Raw genomic sequence first — 17801 nt, 5'->3', positions numbered from 1 at the left:
ACATGAAGCTGGACCAGAGCACCTGATCTTCACCAGAGAGGGGAAGCTTCTGGCAGCTTCTAACAGGAGCCACCCCTGCAGCTCCCCTCCTACCAAAACCTGGCCACAGAAACCCAATACACAGACACATCCTGCTGAGGATGCTGGAGGACAAATGCTTGACTTTACCCTGAGGTGTACTAAGCCACTAAGAAGGAACGATTTTAAGTGATGGGGAGAAGTAAAAAGACCACACTGATATGAGCTGATTATATCCTATAAAATTTGCAGCACTCTCTCCTTTATTTTGCGAAAGTTAGTTAGGCATAAAGTATACAAGGTTTCATAACAGTTGTCTTTTAAAATCTGCCTATTGGAGAACAGCTCAGAAATGCTCTCCAGGATAAAGTGTCACATATACTAATGGAAATTCCTTAAGGCTTTTTCTCCTCAGCTGTATTTTCAGTAATAGTATCTGCTGTTGTAGTAAGAGCAGACACACTGAAAGTCTTGTTATACTAAATTCTTAGCTGACACAGCTGATTCCAGAATGCTGCAGCTCCCTCTGGCACGTAGTTGTCTCCCATTTAGTTAACAGGAAAGATGAGCTTTTTCTTTAATGTGAAAATTGGCTGTGGCATCTGCTTCTCTGCATTCCGCTCACCAGTTTTTCTGCTCACTTCTCGATTCACTGCTGTCAGGATGCTGACAACACTTTCTCCTCTGCAAAGACACAAGTACATTTTGTATTAGGGAGGCAGTTCACAGAAAAAATACCACATTTTTATCTGTCTCAATCTACACCAGTGCTAATGGCTCCTGTTTCAAACAGGCTCCATAGCAGTCAGCTAAGCTGCTTTGAACAGTCTGCGTGGTGTTGCTCTGTCCTACGGTACTGTTTTCACTCTGAGTGAGCACTCCCACTGCATCTCATCTATCTCTGCATACAATTAAAACCCCTGTCATTCAGAAGGAAAATACGGGTGTTGCCAAAAATAAGCTTATGGAAAGGTAGGTACCGAGGACAGCGGGACTCCAAGTGCTGGCACAACGCCTGGATGTACCAGGTCCCCTCCCTTGGACTTCTGTAGGAGACGTAATCCTGCAGGGTGGCCATGCCCAGGAGGAAATCGGCCTCTGCAGGGATGCAGTCGAGCTGAAATCTCACATCTCTTTCCACAGACGCGTCTTGCTCTGCAGAATCTGCTTCAATGGTCACGCCTTTATGGAAAGCGTTGCCTTGGCAGGCCTGGATAAAAAAGACTTTTGGTTTTCCAGCAAGTGAGGGGCAGTTCTGCACAGTGAAAGAAGTGGTCAGCTCCCGGATCGCTACCTCCTGCCCATCAACACCGTATATAATGCCCTTTTTCCCGTGAGACAGGATACAGCAAACAAAACAGTCCTTGTCCTCGTGGTCCTCACAGCGGAAGATGTTCACAGTGTTGCGGATTTCATCTGCAGTGAGGTCTTTGTATTCTTCTATTCTAAAATGAAGCTTGCTAAAGACATTTCTCAGAGCAGCTGGAAAGTAAACAGAAGGGAAATTGGAGATATTTCATTATATGAAAGTTGGACTCCACAATAGCAAATTGTATTTTTTTTTTTTTTTCCAGATCCTGCCACCTGACTACATCCAGGTAGTTACACTGCTGGTCTGAAAATGAACTAGTAGTCTAATCACTAATCATCTCTCTACTGAGTTCCCTTAATTGTCATTAGAAGGCATACTTGCAGTCTTGCCTCCATCTGGAAAGCATGTAGAACTATTAAGAAAGCTGTATCTCTTTCCCCCACCCACTTTACAGCTAGTCCTTTTGTCTCTCAAAAGGTGTTGGACAGTGCAGTTGCTTTACCCAAGAGGACAGCACTACCCATCTGGGAGATACCCCCGTCACAGGAAGAAAAACTTTGGCTCTGACTCGTGAATTAATTTGGAGTTCAGTTCAATCAGAGAAGGCTCATTGATGGATTTTATCTCTTGGCATAGACAGTGCAAATACACTGATCTCAAGATCCTAGGACGTGCCACGAGCTCTGCTGCTGCAGGACAGCCTGCTAAAATCAGGGCACTCTGAATACCAACATCCTCCCTCCTTTTTTATTTTATTTTTTTAAAGCTGGATGTTAAATAATGCCCAAGTGTCATTCAGCAGCAGATCTGTTTCCAGTTCTGCATGTTTTAAAAGTAGTATTCACAAAGCTGATGCAAAGACAGCCTCGCTTGTAAAGTCCAGGCTCAGGTTGCTGTTTAAGGTTGCAGTAAACTCAGGAAAACTGCAAAATATTGCAAATTGTTCTGTGTCAGCCAGTAAAAGCTTGAGTTGATTAGGGCTTGTAAGCACAGTAAACAGAGCTGCTGAGCCACTACAACCGAAGTATCCCAGAAAGGGAAGACTGGAATTCAGACCTTTAGTACAGAAAAAGAAACAAGGTTTCTGTTTTTGAAGATTCTCAAACTTGTCTTTAACTTTCACTGTACCTGCATCCACGTCCGTGCCATTCCGGTCCCTCAGGTATTTGTGTTCCGGCACAGCTTCCCTCGCTTTGGCAAAACTGTGATTATTGAGGATGAGGCACACTCCACAGGGTCGGCTGCTCATTTTGTAAGCCCCAAGCTGTTGAAAAGGAAGATGGCTGGTGAAACTACTGCACTTTCCTCCAGGGCTCAGCAGGGTACAGAGCCAGATGCCTTCCTCTCCAGGCAGCTCTCCCTACACAGCTTTGCTCCCAGGAGCTGGCAGTGCGGTGTCCCCCTGCCTTTGGGAGTCTGTGCATGACAGCTCCCTGACCACCACTGTCGTGCTCAGCCCACAGGGCTGCCTTCACCCCCAGCTCTGTGCCAAGCCATCTGCCAACTGCTTATTCCCTGCAGTAATAAACTGGGCCTGCCTTGCTCCCCAACAGATGATTGTGAAGGTGTAACACTGCAGCTGCTGTGACAGCTTCAGGGTAATGGATGGAGAGGAGAGTGGTGCATTCCTCTTTCTAGACTGCACTTTTAACAGTTGGTCTTATAATAACTGTTCACTTCATGCAAGGGTGATCTCTTCAAAGACAAAATGATGATGTTTCTAAGAAACTCTCATACCTGGGAAGAGATATTATAACTGCCAGGAAATTCATGTGCCACAGATAATGCCAGACACCCTTCAGGGCCTCCTGTGCTGCCCCTTTCTTCCTCTGTGATGAGCATCTCTTCTTGACCTGAAAAGCATCTATTATTAGTCCTGTCTGATACCTGTGTGTTACTTCAAGAATAACTAAGGGGGAGAGGCTGTTTTGTTTTACCAAGTAGGTTTAATTCATCTTCAATTCTGTCCCACAGGCTGATGTTAATTTTTTCACAGAGACTCTTCAGCTCGCTTAGGTTGTCTTTTCCCAGAAGCCCCTTCTTCTCCATCTCAATGAAAATGTCGAGCATTGTCTGGGTAATCAGAAAAGGCAGTTTACTCCCAGTGCAGCACGGATGTGCCCTGAGAGCAAAGCTAGAGCACGTGCACCTAAGCTTTAATGTACTGACAGTACACTGGGAGCCAAAGAGTCAGTTCAGCTGACTGGCAGCTCAGCTGAGCCAATTAAACCTAGTTCAACAAAACCTACCAGTACTGTTAAGTAAAAACATAACCTCAAAACAAACTCATTTCACTTCTGCAGCTCAGAGTTGCCAAGATCTGACAAGATCTAACCCAGATCTAATGGTGTATATACAGGAATATATAATACCATTTTGAATACTTTCATTCATTTGACTTCCAGTGGCTATCTTGTGCACTTAAGTGAAACACAAGAATCACTGCAGTGACCATCTTAAGCAATGGCAAAAGGAGTACAACCACACAGGTATGGTGCAGAGATTGCTGTGAAGCAAAAGGGGACAGAAGCTCTTGTCAAACAGTGAGCGGCAGAGCGCAGTGGTCACCCCAAGGATTTATTAAAACAGCTATCACTACATGGTCATAGTCTACCCTCAAAGTTTTCATTATACAGAACAAAGCAGTAAGAACTGCAGGCTGGGACACGATAAGAGCACTGGATCTCCTCCAAGGCTATTTGTAAACTCCAAGCTCACTGGCCTTAGCCTTCTTAAGGATCTACTGCTTAAATCTGTATTTTCTGCACTTGGAAATAAAAAGAACAAAATCATAAAATAATACTCACAGTGGGTGGTTTCATTGATTAAAGCCAGTGAGTGCCCTGAGCTTGGATGTGAACCCTCAGTGCCTGGCACACTGGCTGTGACACTGCTGCAAAGGCCGTGCCCAACACCAGCACAGACAAGTCCCATGTGCCCCCAGGCCCACCCTTTTTCTTGTGGTGTTTTCACCTCAAGAGTGACACCATAAAGAAGAGTGAGACCCATTCCCCCACGGGGAACCCTACTTCCTCTGTAGATTATAATAATCATTTAAAAAAGTATTAAAGAAGTTCTTACGGTCTCAGGCGTTAGCTTGCTTTTTGGCAATGTTCCATCCAAAAGTAATTTGAAAGACATCAGCTCATCTTTGGTGATGTCTTCTGAGAGCTGAAAGAGCAAGTATCTAGAAGGAGAAGCAGAGGGAACTGTTTCATCGCGTTCCCAAGCATGTCCCTGAGCACAACTTAACACTATTGCACCAGTCGGCCCCCAGCACAGCCCGCTGTCCTTCCCTTCTGCTGGGCTGAAATGCCACCTTCCCGTACCTTCCTGCTTTCTCCTGGAAGCCGCTCAGGCGCTGCCGGAGCTCAGCGCGGCGTTCAGAGCGGGACAAGGCTCTGCCCGGCCCTAACCCGCACCACACTCACCTGTAGGGCGGAGCACACTCACCTGTAGGGTGGACCACACTCACCTGTAGGGCGGAGCACACTCACCTGTAGGGCGGAACACACTCACCTGTAGGGCGGCACCCGCGCCCCGCCGGCGCTGGGGACCTGCAGCTCCCGCTCCACCTGCTCCCGGCTGGAGCCCAGGTGGGCAGCCAGGAGGTCGATCCTGCCGATGCGGTACAGCAGCTCCCTGAGGAAGGCCAAGTTCCCCGCCTCCAGCGCGCCCCTCTCCTGCAGCGCTTCGAACAAGTCGTGCGCGCTCCGGGCGGCTTCCAGCCTCCTCCTGGGGACGTGCTCCCGGCTCAGGAACTTCAGCGCCGCCAGCTCGGCCTCGTCCAGCTCCTCGCTGACCGCCAGCAGCTGCCACCGGGGCAGCTCCATGGCCCGCGTTCCTCCGGGGCCGGGCTGGGAGCGCTTCCTGCCCCTCCGGGCTGGGCCGGGCCGGGCCCCGGGGCGGGGAAGCGCCCGCAGGAGGCGGGGCCGGACCCCAGGGCGGCGCTTCCCTCTGGATTTGAACATCCGGAGCGGGGTAGGGCTCCTCGCTCAGAGTTCCCAACACTGTTCTTGAGCCCGTCCTTCAGCACATCGGACCTGCTAGTGCGGATTCAAAGGTCTCCCTCTGCCCGCGCTTTCCCTGCAGTTTCCTCTCGCTGGTTCCCAGGCACTCACAAACCATTGCCCTTTCAATACAAACAGAAAGAAGCTTTTATAATGCCACCGACTCGCCTTCCTCCTTGCGAGCCTTCTGGGGCTGGCTGGCAGAAAAGGCAGCACGTTCCCTGCAGGCGTTGGGCCCCGTACCCTGACAGCCACCAGGGGATCTCACCCTACCAAATGAAAATACTGTGTAGCACCAAATATACCAAATAAGTAAATTTGATATCCAATTCGTCCTCATGTAAAAGAGCTGAAAGAACTTGGTCTGAGTGTATTGAACTCTGACAGAGAGAAATATGAGAAACAGAAATGCTATTGATTCACAACTTCACTTCTGGAGCAGCTACCACCTTTCAGCAAGTTTCTCCCAGAGGGAGCAGTTATTTAATTTAAGCTATATTTCCTTATCATACAGAAACATCCACTAATCTAATCTAAATTCCTATCGGGATTCCCACTGATGAAAACATTATAAAAAATGTAAATAAATTGTAACCAAGTATCAGCCACAGAACCGCATCATAACTAGTAACAGCTTCTTGTAACTTTTGCTGCAGTATCGTTTACTTGTAATGTCTATTTGTTATTTATGAAACCAATGTGAACAGAGCTGTAATTCTAAGAACACAGTCTCTCTTTTACTTGGAAGATGAAAGAGCATAACAGGAGCAAAAGCAACTGCCAACACATTGCATGGAATCAGAAACAAAAAAAATTCACTTCCAGAACTGAAGCAAGTTTGAATAAAGAGCCCTTCCTTTATGGCTAGACATGGATTTCCAAAAAACCCAAACTGAAAGAAGCAGAAGTTACAAAGTGTCTCAAATTCATCCTTTATCTTTTTATAAACTCAAAAGGGATGTAGCTGTTAGAATCCCATACAGCTCCCACGTAATATCTACACATTGCTGAGGATGCAAGGTAAGAGTGGCCTCACTGGCATCAGCTGCCATTATCATGACACTCCTGAACTTATTCTGTCCTACCATCTCTCCAGCTGCTGTTGAAGAGATATCAATCTGCTGCCTCCTGGGGTGGCTGCCACAAAACACTCCAACAAGAGCAAAATGACTTCTGCTGAGGCAAAATAGTGTTTGTCATGTTAACTGTCCCTCAGACAGTCCATCCAACAGAGGCACACACCACAGACTAAGGTGATGTAAAAAACAAGACAATTTATTACAACAGAAACAACAGTACAAAGAATCTCCTTCCAGTGTTCCACAGCCATTCATGACACACTGTCCCCTGAGAGCGCTGAGAAAAAATTCAATTAGAACCCTTACTATTAAAAAGCTTACACCATAATGCTGTTTAGCCAAGTAAATTAATAGCATAAAACAAACTAAATATTTGGAGAAAAAGAACCAAACTTGTATTATCATAATCACGTCTTCTTTGATTCTTCTGGATCAAGATGTTATTTTTCCATGAAAAATTATAACTTCCAAACATAGACAATGATTCAGCTCTGTGTAAGGCAGTTACAACCCTACACATGCTTCCTCACCTGAAACCCAGACCGAACATACTGCACCGTTCTGCAGCACAAAAAGCCAGATCTGTACTCATCCACAGCCTCACCTGACTGCCACAGATCCGGGTGTCGGAAGACTGATTAAATATGGAAATGTTAAAATTTAGGTCCTATGGGTCCTTAAAGGACTGGGGCTAACTCCAGATAACTTCTCATGTGAAGTCTCTTTCCAGTGGAAGCCCACTCCAGATGTGATTCCTAAACTAATTGCATTCTTATTTTTCTACTCTTTAATCGGCTGTCCTTGTGGAATTTCGAAGATCAATTGCTTCCGTAGTGTTGTTATTATCTGTGGCATCTGCTTCTCCAATTTTCCTCCTGGCATCTGATCCCATACTTTAAATTCTTTTCCTCCCACTTCCTCGTTCACCGTTGTCAGGATGGTTAGGAGATCGACGCCCCTTTAACAAAAAGGAAGAAAAATCACATTGAAATACATGTACTGAAAAAAGGTACATTGAAATCCATGGTACTTGCAGCCCAGCCAAAGAGGTGATCCACGTTTGCTCCAATGAAGTGGTATCTCTGGGATGGCTGGAATCCTGCCCCACCCACCCTACCTGTCACTGAAATCGCACACTCCGTTGTATAACCACAGAATTCAGTATGTTTGGGGGAATAAAAGCAACCTCTGTGTTGCATTTACCAGCAAACACAGTCCCCTGCTTTAGTTACAGCCAGAAGAGCGCACCAAGATGAAACAGGGCCAAACCTACACATTCTGCCTGTCTGCTTCTGGACATCAAGAGAAAGTGATGTCTGAAGGGAAATTCTATTTTCTAAATCAAATTTATGAGAGGATGGGAGGAAGGCAACAATGAAAATCATGACTAGAGAACACTGATTATTTTGTCTGTGCAATCACTCAACAAATTCACTTTTATGAAGTGTCACTGGAAGAAAAATCATTTATCAGTCAAAAAATGTTAAAAACCCCACACACACATACACATACTTGTTTCTGTGTAATGCTCCAGCATGGCAACCCTGGTTTTGTCACAGGGGAAGTCGCTCATACTTTGGCTCACCCACAGAAGAGTAACAAATCCCAATTCCCAAATAATTACTATTCTCTGCTGTCCCGCAGGTGAAAAACATTACATAGCAAAAAGGCAAAACGCTGATGTTTCAGCACAGCTTCAGTATGTATGTCTGCAATACCAACAATGAACAAGAATTAAAAACACTACTTACTGAGGGCAGAGCAACTCCATCTTATCACAGAGGCACTGAATGTAAACACTGCCAGACTCAGTCCTGCGGAAGGACAAATAATCTTCCACTGTAGACATGCCAATCAGAATATCAGCCAGATCAGGAATGGAAGTTGGAGGGGTAGCATCTGTCTCAAGATGTCCAGAAAAATCTGCTTCTACTGCAACAGCTGGATGTCCAACAGAGCCTTGGCAAGCCTGGATGAAAAACACCTTGGGTTTGCCAGCAAGAGAAGGACAATTAGATCCACTGAAACAGGAGACTAAATCTTTAATATTTACAAACTCATCATCAATGCCTTTTATCTTCTGTTTTTCACCGTGGGAAAAAATGAAGCAAACAAAGCAGTCCATGTTTCTGTGATCTCTTTTGCTGTATTCTTTAACTTTCTCATATATTTCTTTTGCTTCCAGATCCATGTGCTCAACTGTCTCAAACTGAAGCCACTGAAAGACCCTCTTCACAGCCTCTGGGAAAAAAAGTCAGAAGGAACTTGTTAAACATAAACAGTGACAAGGAAGATGCTGAAACATCAGCGTCTATGTGGCAGATCAGGTATTAGCAGAAGTGTTCAGATACTACCCATAAACTCACCTGGACTGACTCTTAGTCTGCCAAATTCTACTGGAAAAACCCATGCCTAATTTGCCTCATTTTATCTTTTTAAACACAGCTGGGTTAAGTATCATGCTATCTAAACCAAAGACAGGTTTCAGATTATATGACGTATTGGTACAAATTAGTTAAGTTCACTGTGTTAAAGCAAGCTTTAACTCTGCATTGCATAACAACCTCAAGTGCCAAAGAACAACACTCGGTGAGTTAAAGAAGCCTCACCTCTTTAGAATGACAGATTCTGCCACCCTCAAATTAAATAGGTCTCTCATTCTGTGAAAATGATCAATGCAGCAAGAAGGAAGGCAGAGTAACCTGCTCACAAATGCTCTGAAGACTTCTCAGCAAATGGTGACTTAATTGTCATGTGAGCTGTGAGAAAGTAGCTGGGAGGGAAGCAGCCTGTAGATGGGCTGGATGGAGTTAAAATATCCTTGATGTGTCCTCTCATGAAACAGATTTTACTTTTTTAAGACAAACTCTTAGAAATGACTTGCAGGAAGACAGGCTTTAAGGAAAATTACAGAGCATTTATTTGAGCTTTGAAGAGAATTTAAGGACTTAAAAATATTTTCCTATGATAGCTAAGAATTAAAAACAATCAAAAAGTGAAAAGGTGGAACAGTAATCCCTCCTCCACTGCTTGGTACATATGACCAATTAACACAATGCTTTTTACCTACAACAAAACCCAGCATATCTTCAATTTCTACAGTGACTGCCACTTCAGTTACTCTGCAGGCCAAGGAGTACAGTGGACATGATTCTTCTTCACAGGAAAGAATAGAAAATTGTCTTTGAGAATTATAAGAGAAAAAACAAATCAGTAATTGCATTAAAGAAGTGCTTACCTCCATCTTTCACTGTTCCTTTTCTGTTGTATTTGGGATTGTTGAAAATGTAGTTGTTAAGGATCACACAGTAACCATGGGGGATATTTTTCATCTTATATGTTTCCACAGGCTGTAGAAACAAAAAATCAGGTAAGAAAGCAATGTCAAGCATTCAAAAGAGAAATACACTATGCACAGATTGTTGGTCCTTCATTACCCAAGGACAAAAATCATAAGGGCTGAAAAACAAGAAAGGAAAAGCCTAAGAATACAATCTTGCTACAGAAGAGAGGAATTTGCATTGTCTCCCTGAATCCCTCCTCCACTCCCTCTGTGGTGAGGATATGATTTTGATATGGGAACAGGTGAGTATGCAGAAACACAGATTTGCATGTGCAAAGGAAAAATTCCTGCACCCTACCATTCCCTCTGGTGGTCCTCGTGAAATTCTAGTGAGGTAGCAAGTTCTGCTGTTCCCTTCCCATCTGTCCAGGAATATCCCATCCAGGACTTTAATGTCCCCATCTCCATTATCATTAAGATTGGTTTTCTCCACACAACAGCTTCATCTATTACTTAGAATGTTGCTGACAGCCCTGTCCCCAGAAAGGAAGAGGTCTTGGTCTTGTCTGGAAAACAGGAATTGTTGCAAGGCCTACATTTAAAGCCAGGACCCCTCCCTCTCAGCTGTTCCACCTGCTCAGTCTTCCAAATTTATGTTCCCTCTCCCAGAAGTTTGGATAAATACTTTAAAGGTAATCTTCAAGCATTTCTCACCAGGTTTGTTGTCTTCCCCTCTGCTCCTTGTTCCCCTGGATGCACAGAGACAGGCACAGGATAGCGGAGTTCTTCTTTAGAATAAATGTGTTAGAAGGAGAATATAAACAGAATGTTTCAGGACAAAAAAGGTAAATCTTCCACTGTGCATATTTCAACACTCAAAAATCAGTACAAGCAGCAAGATGGAGCGTGGTTTGCACACCATCATTTTGCAGAGCTGGGCCAAGCACAGTTCCAGTTTCACAGAGTCCTGGTTATTACAGAAGCTGTGAAGAGCTGTGCTCCATTTCCTCTCTGCTCTTTTACTGGTAGCAAGACACAGATAATAAAAGGCTGAATGTGAATAGTCATCCTAGGCAAGCCATTTCACTAGCATCTCCACTATGGGATACATATGTGAAAGAAGAGACTCATTTTTGTACAATGGTCAATCTATTTCTGAGGCTACTGTCTCTTCCCCAGAGAACTTTACTGTTTGGGTGATGCAAAACGACAGCATGATGGAAGATCTCCTCAAAGCAACAAAACACTTACTTGAATACAACTTTCTGAAAAAAACTTAAGAAATCATCATGGATTTCTTTCAACCCAAGGAAACTAAATCACAGTGCCCCCTTAACAAGTTTTAAAAGGTGTGTTTAAATGAATTTAATTGTGAGGGCAACAAGATCTACACAGCATGGTCTTTTTCTACTTATGAAAGGGGACAAAATAGTAACAAAAAAGCCATTCCCTGACACAGGACTTGATTACTCTCATCACCCTTGGCAATTTCCTTCTGCTGTTTTAGAAACACCAGTAGAGGTCAGCAGCACAAAGACACGCAGGGGAAACTTTTCATCTCTAGACTTCTAACCTGCCAACAACGGAGCCAAAAAAAATCACAAAACACCCCAGCCCTATTATTAAACAGCTGATTAAATAAATTTACCTTTCTTTTTTTCTTCATAGATATCAATTTTTTTCTTTATGTCAGCTCTAAATGCCTTTAATATATCTTTCAGCATTGTCAGGTCATCTTCTTTAATTATCCTATTTCTTTCCATTTCCAGAAAAACCTGCAACATTGACTGGTGGAACAAGAACACATAACCCAAACTCAGTAACTGCAGGCACCTCTGGACAGAGGAGAAGACAAGACCCTCACTCACAGAGCAGCTAAAGAACAATTACTGTATCCTGCCAGCCTCATTAAAAGAAGGGTCAGGATGCAACTGAATAAACCCATCGGTGAGGTTAGGACAGGGTGAATGGAAATTGCCTCTGGCTAGGGTATCCTGCTTTGTTTCAGCAGTACAAAGATGCTGTTAAGTCCTTCAGTGATGCCATTTTACATTTTCTGTTACAGAAAAGGTGTTCAGGGCTAATTTTGTTTGTTAAAGCTCAACAGTCCACAAAGTTGGAAGTAAATCTCGTAATACTCCTCTAGGTGCCACGATACATGAATAGGATTTTTAAGACACCTTCTTAATAATACCAAGCATTTTTATAACACTGGTCATTATTTACAAGTGTTAAACTAGCTCATTAAAACTCTTATTACCTTTGGGAAGAACTTAACAAAATGCCATTACTCCAAATTACAATAAAGAAGAAAATTTACCCAATGACATACAAAAATTTGTGGCTGAACTCACATTAGAGCTCCATTTTCTGTCTCCAAAACACTGTTTTTTCTTTAGCAAACATCACTCTTCTTAGATATAGTAAATGTCATAAATGTCAAGCAAAGATTAAAGGAAGAGCTTGATGGATTTTGTAAGAAGAAAAGATTAGGGAGACAGGTGGTGGAGAGAAAATAAGACCAGGAGAGCAAAAAAGGGCAGAGAAAACATACAATGAAAAAAAAGTAAGAGTCCATTTCTTCGCACAGCAACTATCAGCCAACATCACAATTCTTTCAACAACTGATTTTCATGAGGGCAGACTGCTTCCTCTTTCCTTCCTTCCTACAAGAACTACCACGCTCTGAACTAGCCTTGCAAAAAAACTTCTCAAGATCACTTTTCATACAGCATTATCCTGGAGCTTGTTCTTAGGTAATTGCTTTTGGAGCAGGAACTTCACACTTTTGACATCTTCTGGAGTCAAGTCCTCTGCAATTCCATATAGCAGTTGCCTGACAATAAAGAACAGAGAGACTGTTCAAGAAAGTTTTAAGAAGTAAACACCACAATTACACATTTGAACTGCAAAATGTAAAGCTCGCTCTGGCGGGAATTCATGCTGTGACAATTACGCTGCGATACTCATAGGACAACAGCGGAGACAAAAACCAAGACAGCACACAACCGAACTGCTGTTCATTTTGTGTGCAACATTTTGTGTTTGCTGCTTCTGTGCTTACCTGTAAGCTGACACCTTTGCCCTGCCTTGGACCTGCAGGTCTCTCTCCATCTGCTCCCGGCTGGAACCCAGGTGGGCAGCCAGGAGGTCGATCCTGCCGATGCGGTAGAGCAGCTCCCGCAGAAAGGCCAGGTCCCCTGCCTCGATCATGTCCTTCTCCTGCAGCACTTCGAAGAAGGCCTTGGGTTCCTGAATGGCTTCCAGCTTCCTCATGGGAACATGATCCAGGCTGAGGAACTTCAGTGCTGCCAGTTCATCTGTGACCAAAGCCTCGGACACCTCAAAAAGGAGTTTGTGGAAGTCTGTATTCATTTCACATCAGGATTTGGATCTAAATACAAACAGCAGTTGATTTCATTGGTCAGTGACAGTAGTGCAATAACATCGATTTATATAAAAGGTATCGCATGATGTAGAATAGCCCAGAATAAATACATGCAATCAGAAGTACTTCAGTAGAGAGAGGCTGTCTTTGCTATCACAGCTTTGATGCTTAGCTCTTTTGGTTCTTTGGACTTAACAAGGAGTATTAAAACCTCTGTACTAAGTGACATTAACAGAGGAAGTCATGGATTGTTCTTGCTTCCTATGATATGTCTAGTCAGTAGGGAGTACCAATGAACAGGATGTACAATCCTGGCAGGCTGCTGCTCTTTCTGTTTGGGCTTGGGGTGTTTTTTTTTAGATTTGATCACATTTGGGAGAAACAGCCACTTGCCAGTCTGAAATACAGACTATGTAATAAATGAGACTGCCAAGTTTTACACCATAACAAAGGTTTTACATGGTAACAAAACTAAAGAGTCCACAGGAATATAACTGCTCTAAGTTATCTGGCTTCTCCTTTCTTCTTACACTGCTTCTGATGATGGGCAGCATACCCAAAACACCTCTTCCTGTTTTGGTTTATCTGCATCAAATAAAAGTCAGCTCCCAGCTCTCAATCAATTTGTAGTATTAAATACAGATCACGTCAACCCTTTCAAAAAGGCCAGAAGAATTCTTATCAAACTACCTTTGTTTCACTGAGCACAAAATACCACCTCCCTTCCCCTCCACTTCCTCCATTAGCCTTAGAAATATTAAACTTGGCTTATGGATTCAACTTTGAGCACAAGTTAGAAAATACCAACTGCAAGCCTTGCAACTGTCTCACCCTGACACTTACAAGACCTGCCTCTGCTGATGTCACGACCCAGAGGTAGGGCGTGATGTTTGTTATAAATTCTCATCAGGCTGAACAAAGATACCAGACACGTGTCAAGAACTCACTGTTTTATTGTACCATCTTCTTAGCTGTGGCAACCAGCCCACTATTTAGACTCATGAGGTATTGGCTAACACACCCTTAAATTTACATAGTACACTTCCACAAAAGTGGAGGCTAACAAGCCCTTAGTTTTGTACAGGACACTCCACAACTCTCACACCAAACTCCTCAAAAGGTGCTGGCACTTCACTACAACATCATCACTCAAAGGTGCTGGTTCACAAACCACAAAGGTACTGGTTCAAAAGGAACAAACACCTCCACAGTCCCTCCCTTCCCACAACAAACTTCAAAACTGAGTATGGGGTAGAATGTGCTAGCCCTGCTTTGCCCAGGCACAAGGAAGAAAACAAAGAATATCACCGGTCCTTAGATCCTGCATTGGTGCTGCCACGTGGATGGTGTGGAGCTGGGGAAAGAGAGCCAGAGAAAAGAGAGGAAAAAAGTGGGGGGGGCCTCAATCCACACCCTGTTGTAGTTAACGTGGTGCATGCCTCTTATCTAAATTAGACTTTTGGAGCATTTTGTTCCTGTGTGAGCAGCCAGCCCTTCCCCAGGAAGTGAGCTGCAGTGGGTGACTGGGCACGAGTCTCAGGGCGGAGCAGGGAGCTGGCCCAGAACAGCACCGCGCCACCTCCACGGACCCTCTCCTCCGATCACACCTCTCCTGCAGCAATACTCACAAATTCTGTTTGAGACAAACCTGCTTCTCTACAGCTCATACTTAAAGCACCTGCCTCCACTTCCCTCTAGCAAGAGAACCGTGTACCACTTTATTCTCTCTGCCTTAAATAGAAGACACCTGGGAATCTCGGAAGAGAAACTCAATAGAAATGCCTTCAGAAGAGGTCTCCTGTCCCATTGACAGACACTGTCCCTGGGAGACAGAAAAGTTGACAAAGGCAAATGAAAACTTTCTACTCCTACACTACTGGAATACTATGCAATCCATTTATAATATTGCTAATAAACACAAATGTTTCCATACCAGGGCTGGTAATCCCAGCTGACCAACTGGTAATAATAATTAGAAGACAATTGTATTCCGCTCTCCTCCAAGGACCACTCTACAGCTAAACAGCTTTTTGTGGCATGCCCTTGGTCAGTATTCTGTTGGTTAGCAAGAGTACAACTGAATCTTAAACCTTTGTATTTATAAAAACAATAAACCAGCAAAATGTGTTATGACACAGCACATACGATTCACTCCCTGCCCCCAAATACTGTTTTCTTTAAATCCATTAAATTCATTTACATCCACTAAAACTGAACTTTTAAACAGACTAGAATCCACACCGTTCAGCCCATATCACCACAAAACCACTAGTATCTGAATTGTGCTACTCACAGTTCAGTGATTTCAGATCTGACTTTATATTTCTGTATTCACACAGGAAGGAGAAGAGTACTTGCTTGGTAGCTAGTTAGGTAGTTGTCTTCTTTCTCACATAAATCATGCTTTTTGTTTAAGATACAAGGTGTATGCTTACAAACTCAAATCTTTCTTGTAAAGGGAATTTCCATTTTTATTTCTCAAAGGCTGTAAGTTTCAAACCCATCCAATTATTGCAGTTAGAACAGATGTGCCACCTATATACTGTATTTCAGCTTGTCTATAATTACAGGGAGGACAACTAAAACAATGTTTAACTGCCACTGTCTTTTTCTCCCACTTTACTAAATTGAAGATACAACTAATACAACATGCAAATTGAATAATAATAGTAATTTTACATCACTTACATGGGAGGATAGGCTGGAGGAGTGCTGGAACAACTCTGAAAAAAGTGAGACAGGCATAGTCTCTGAAGTTCCAGGAAAAGTATGATATCGATATTGTCACATGACTTACAAGAAGTACGTTAAAACAAATAACCTGGTAATAAAGCAGCAGATCTCTACTCCACCCATCGCAATTCCAGTTTCAGAAAATTGATTATTGCAGAACTTGTGAGAAAAAATTGTAAGTAAGCCATAAAAGTAATCAGGTTTTGCTTTTTAGGGGGACACACTGAGCAGCATTCCTAGTGCTTTCTAGCATACAGCACAGCTCAGTACTTTTGATCTCTTACAAAAATCCTAATTAAGAGACAGTGAGGGAAGGGTGAATCAATTATATCTTTTAATTTAAGAAGTCTCAGACCCACTGCCCTGCTGGGTCACCAGATGTGCCATGAATTACCTCCTTTCTCTGAAGTCCCTCTCCAACTCACCCTAGCCTATCTTCAACAGGAAAATTATTTCCCAGATTAAAAAGAGTCAACATTTCGCACCAAATTCAGTAGTAGTACTCAGTAAATACAGGGGACTCGACGACTAAACATTCTTTTGAAATTATTTATGCAATATACTTCCCCATTTACAGGAGAATTTAAGCAATAATTAACTTTTGACATTATCACCTTCTGAAGTGGAAAGGTTCCCAGCATGCTAGTCACCATGCAGCAGGAAATAGGTGAACAGCTACCAGGCTCCCAGAAAATTGTGAAGTCAGCATTATGAAGAGAGACAATTAGGAGACTAGGAATTTGTTAAAATTTTGCAATGAAAACAGTCATTCATTGACTTCAACCTATCCACCCTTACAAATTCAAAATTATAACATACCTTTTGATAGAATGAGGCACACAAATTCCTTCCAAAAGGCTTAGGGCGGTAACAGATCAGAAAACCCATCCGACTTGTTTCACTGGTTCAAGTTATGCCTTTACCCAAAGTGCCACCACAAGTATGATTTCATCTTCAGGTCCAAAATATTTCTGTCTCCATGTCATCTCAAGTCTCAGCAAACCTTTCCCTGGATTAGCTCTTCTGTGTCTTACCTGAATCAAGAGTTCAGCTGCAGTCTGAAAGAGCCACTATGCCGTGATCTGCACTGTGTGACAAATACTTGGTAGTGTCCTCTCCCTTCATACAGCACTTTAAAGGACAACCCCTTCCGGTACCGTTCTGTCTTTATTAGTTTTACTTTTGATTTCTTCCTTTCTCACCCTTCCTGGAAACGTTCCCGTCCTTTTGTTAAATTACAGCCTCTCTAATTTCCCTCAGCTCCCCTGCACCCTGGTTTTGTCCCTCTGGCTTTCTGTAGAACTGTCTCAGTGACCCAACCTTTTCCTTGTACAGCCTGCCGAACGTTCACCTCGCCTAGAAAGGGTGGTCTTGAGGAAGTGAAACTGCTGAGGTTACTGACTGCTCAGCAACTGCAGTGACTGTGGCCTCCACTGGCACCCAACAGGATACACACAGCTCCTGCACACAAACCCACAGGACGGACGGGCCACCAGAAACTTGCGGATGTTACAAATCCCATTTCAAGATTCTGGTCTTCCCAAGACTTCCCAACTTCCCCAGAAGACTCTTTTTACACTAGTTTCACTTAAATCTGTCTAAACAAGGGCTGCACAAGACACAATCCTTCCTTATTTCTGTAGATAGAGAGCACACACACGTGCATATGTTTTTGTGTGAGTGAGTCTCAGCAGCAACCAACCATGTTTGTTTGCTTGTTTTCTCTTATTTGTGGCATAAATGTGACTTCCAGTGTGGCAGCTGTACAAACTCAGAACACATAAAATGCAATGAGTCATACTAACCTGTTCAGACCTGTTCATCACGATAAGAAGCAACCATTTCAAACTGCATTTCAGTGCTGTGTGACGCAACACTCCCCACCTAAAAATAGCGCAAGCTAGAAATTGTACCCAACAGCACCAAGGAGTACTCTTTCAAATCTTCCCCCTAATGTATGGCTAGTAACCATATATAG

General features: G+C 43.4%; 2 protein-coding genes across 6 annotated transcripts; both read right to left on the bottom strand.

Moving 5' to 3' along the window:
* Positions 1–248: 248 nt before the first annotated feature.
* LOC126652984 (caspase-8-like) lies at positions 249–5201 on the bottom strand. The gene is made up of 7 exons (XM_050340304.1): positions 4850–5201; positions 4412–4517; positions 3268–3403; positions 3068–3183; positions 2459–2594; positions 999–1500; positions 249–702 (listed from the first exon to the last, which is right to left on the bottom strand). Exons 1-7 carry the CDS (start codon positions 5161–5163, stop codon positions 567–569), a joined length of 1446 nt encoding a protein of 481 aa, XP_050196261.1. The 5' UTR covers positions 5164–5201; the 3' UTR covers positions 249–566.
* A 1398-nt stretch (positions 5202–6599) lies between these two features.
* On the bottom strand, positions 6600–17424 carry LOC126652965 (caspase-8-like). Of its 5 annotated transcripts, none has more exons than XM_050340266.1 (8): positions 16438–17424; positions 12767–13096; positions 12433–12538; positions 11351–11489; positions 10417–10487; positions 9658–9769; positions 8171–8660; positions 6600–7377 (listed from the first exon to the last, which is right to left on the bottom strand). In XM_050340266.1, exons 2-8 carry the CDS (start codon positions 13075–13077, stop codon positions 7200–7202), a joined length of 1407 nt encoding a protein of 468 aa, XP_050196223.1. In that variant the 5' UTR covers positions 13078–13096; positions 16438–17424; the 3' UTR covers positions 6600–7199. The 5 variants fall into 5 exon arrangements, with proteins under 5 accessions (XP_050196223.1, XP_050196218.1, XP_050196221.1 ...); XM_050340261.1 differs by having other exon boundaries at positions 10417–10490; positions 16438–17423; XM_050340264.1 differs by having other exon boundaries at positions 10417–10490; positions 16643–17423.
* Between the last annotated feature and the right edge of the window lie 377 nt (positions 17425–17801).

This window comes from Myiozetetes cayanensis, unplaced genomic scaffold (genome assembly GCF_022539395.1).
Source record: "Myiozetetes cayanensis isolate MyiCay16 unplaced genomic scaffold, myiCay2020 scf9, whole genome shotgun sequence".
Lineage (NCBI taxonomy): Eukaryota > Metazoa > Chordata > Aves > Passeriformes > Tyrannidae > Myiozetetes > Myiozetetes cayanensis.
Note: the sequence above shows the minus strand (reverse complement) of the source record. Positions and strands in the feature narration are given on the sequence as shown.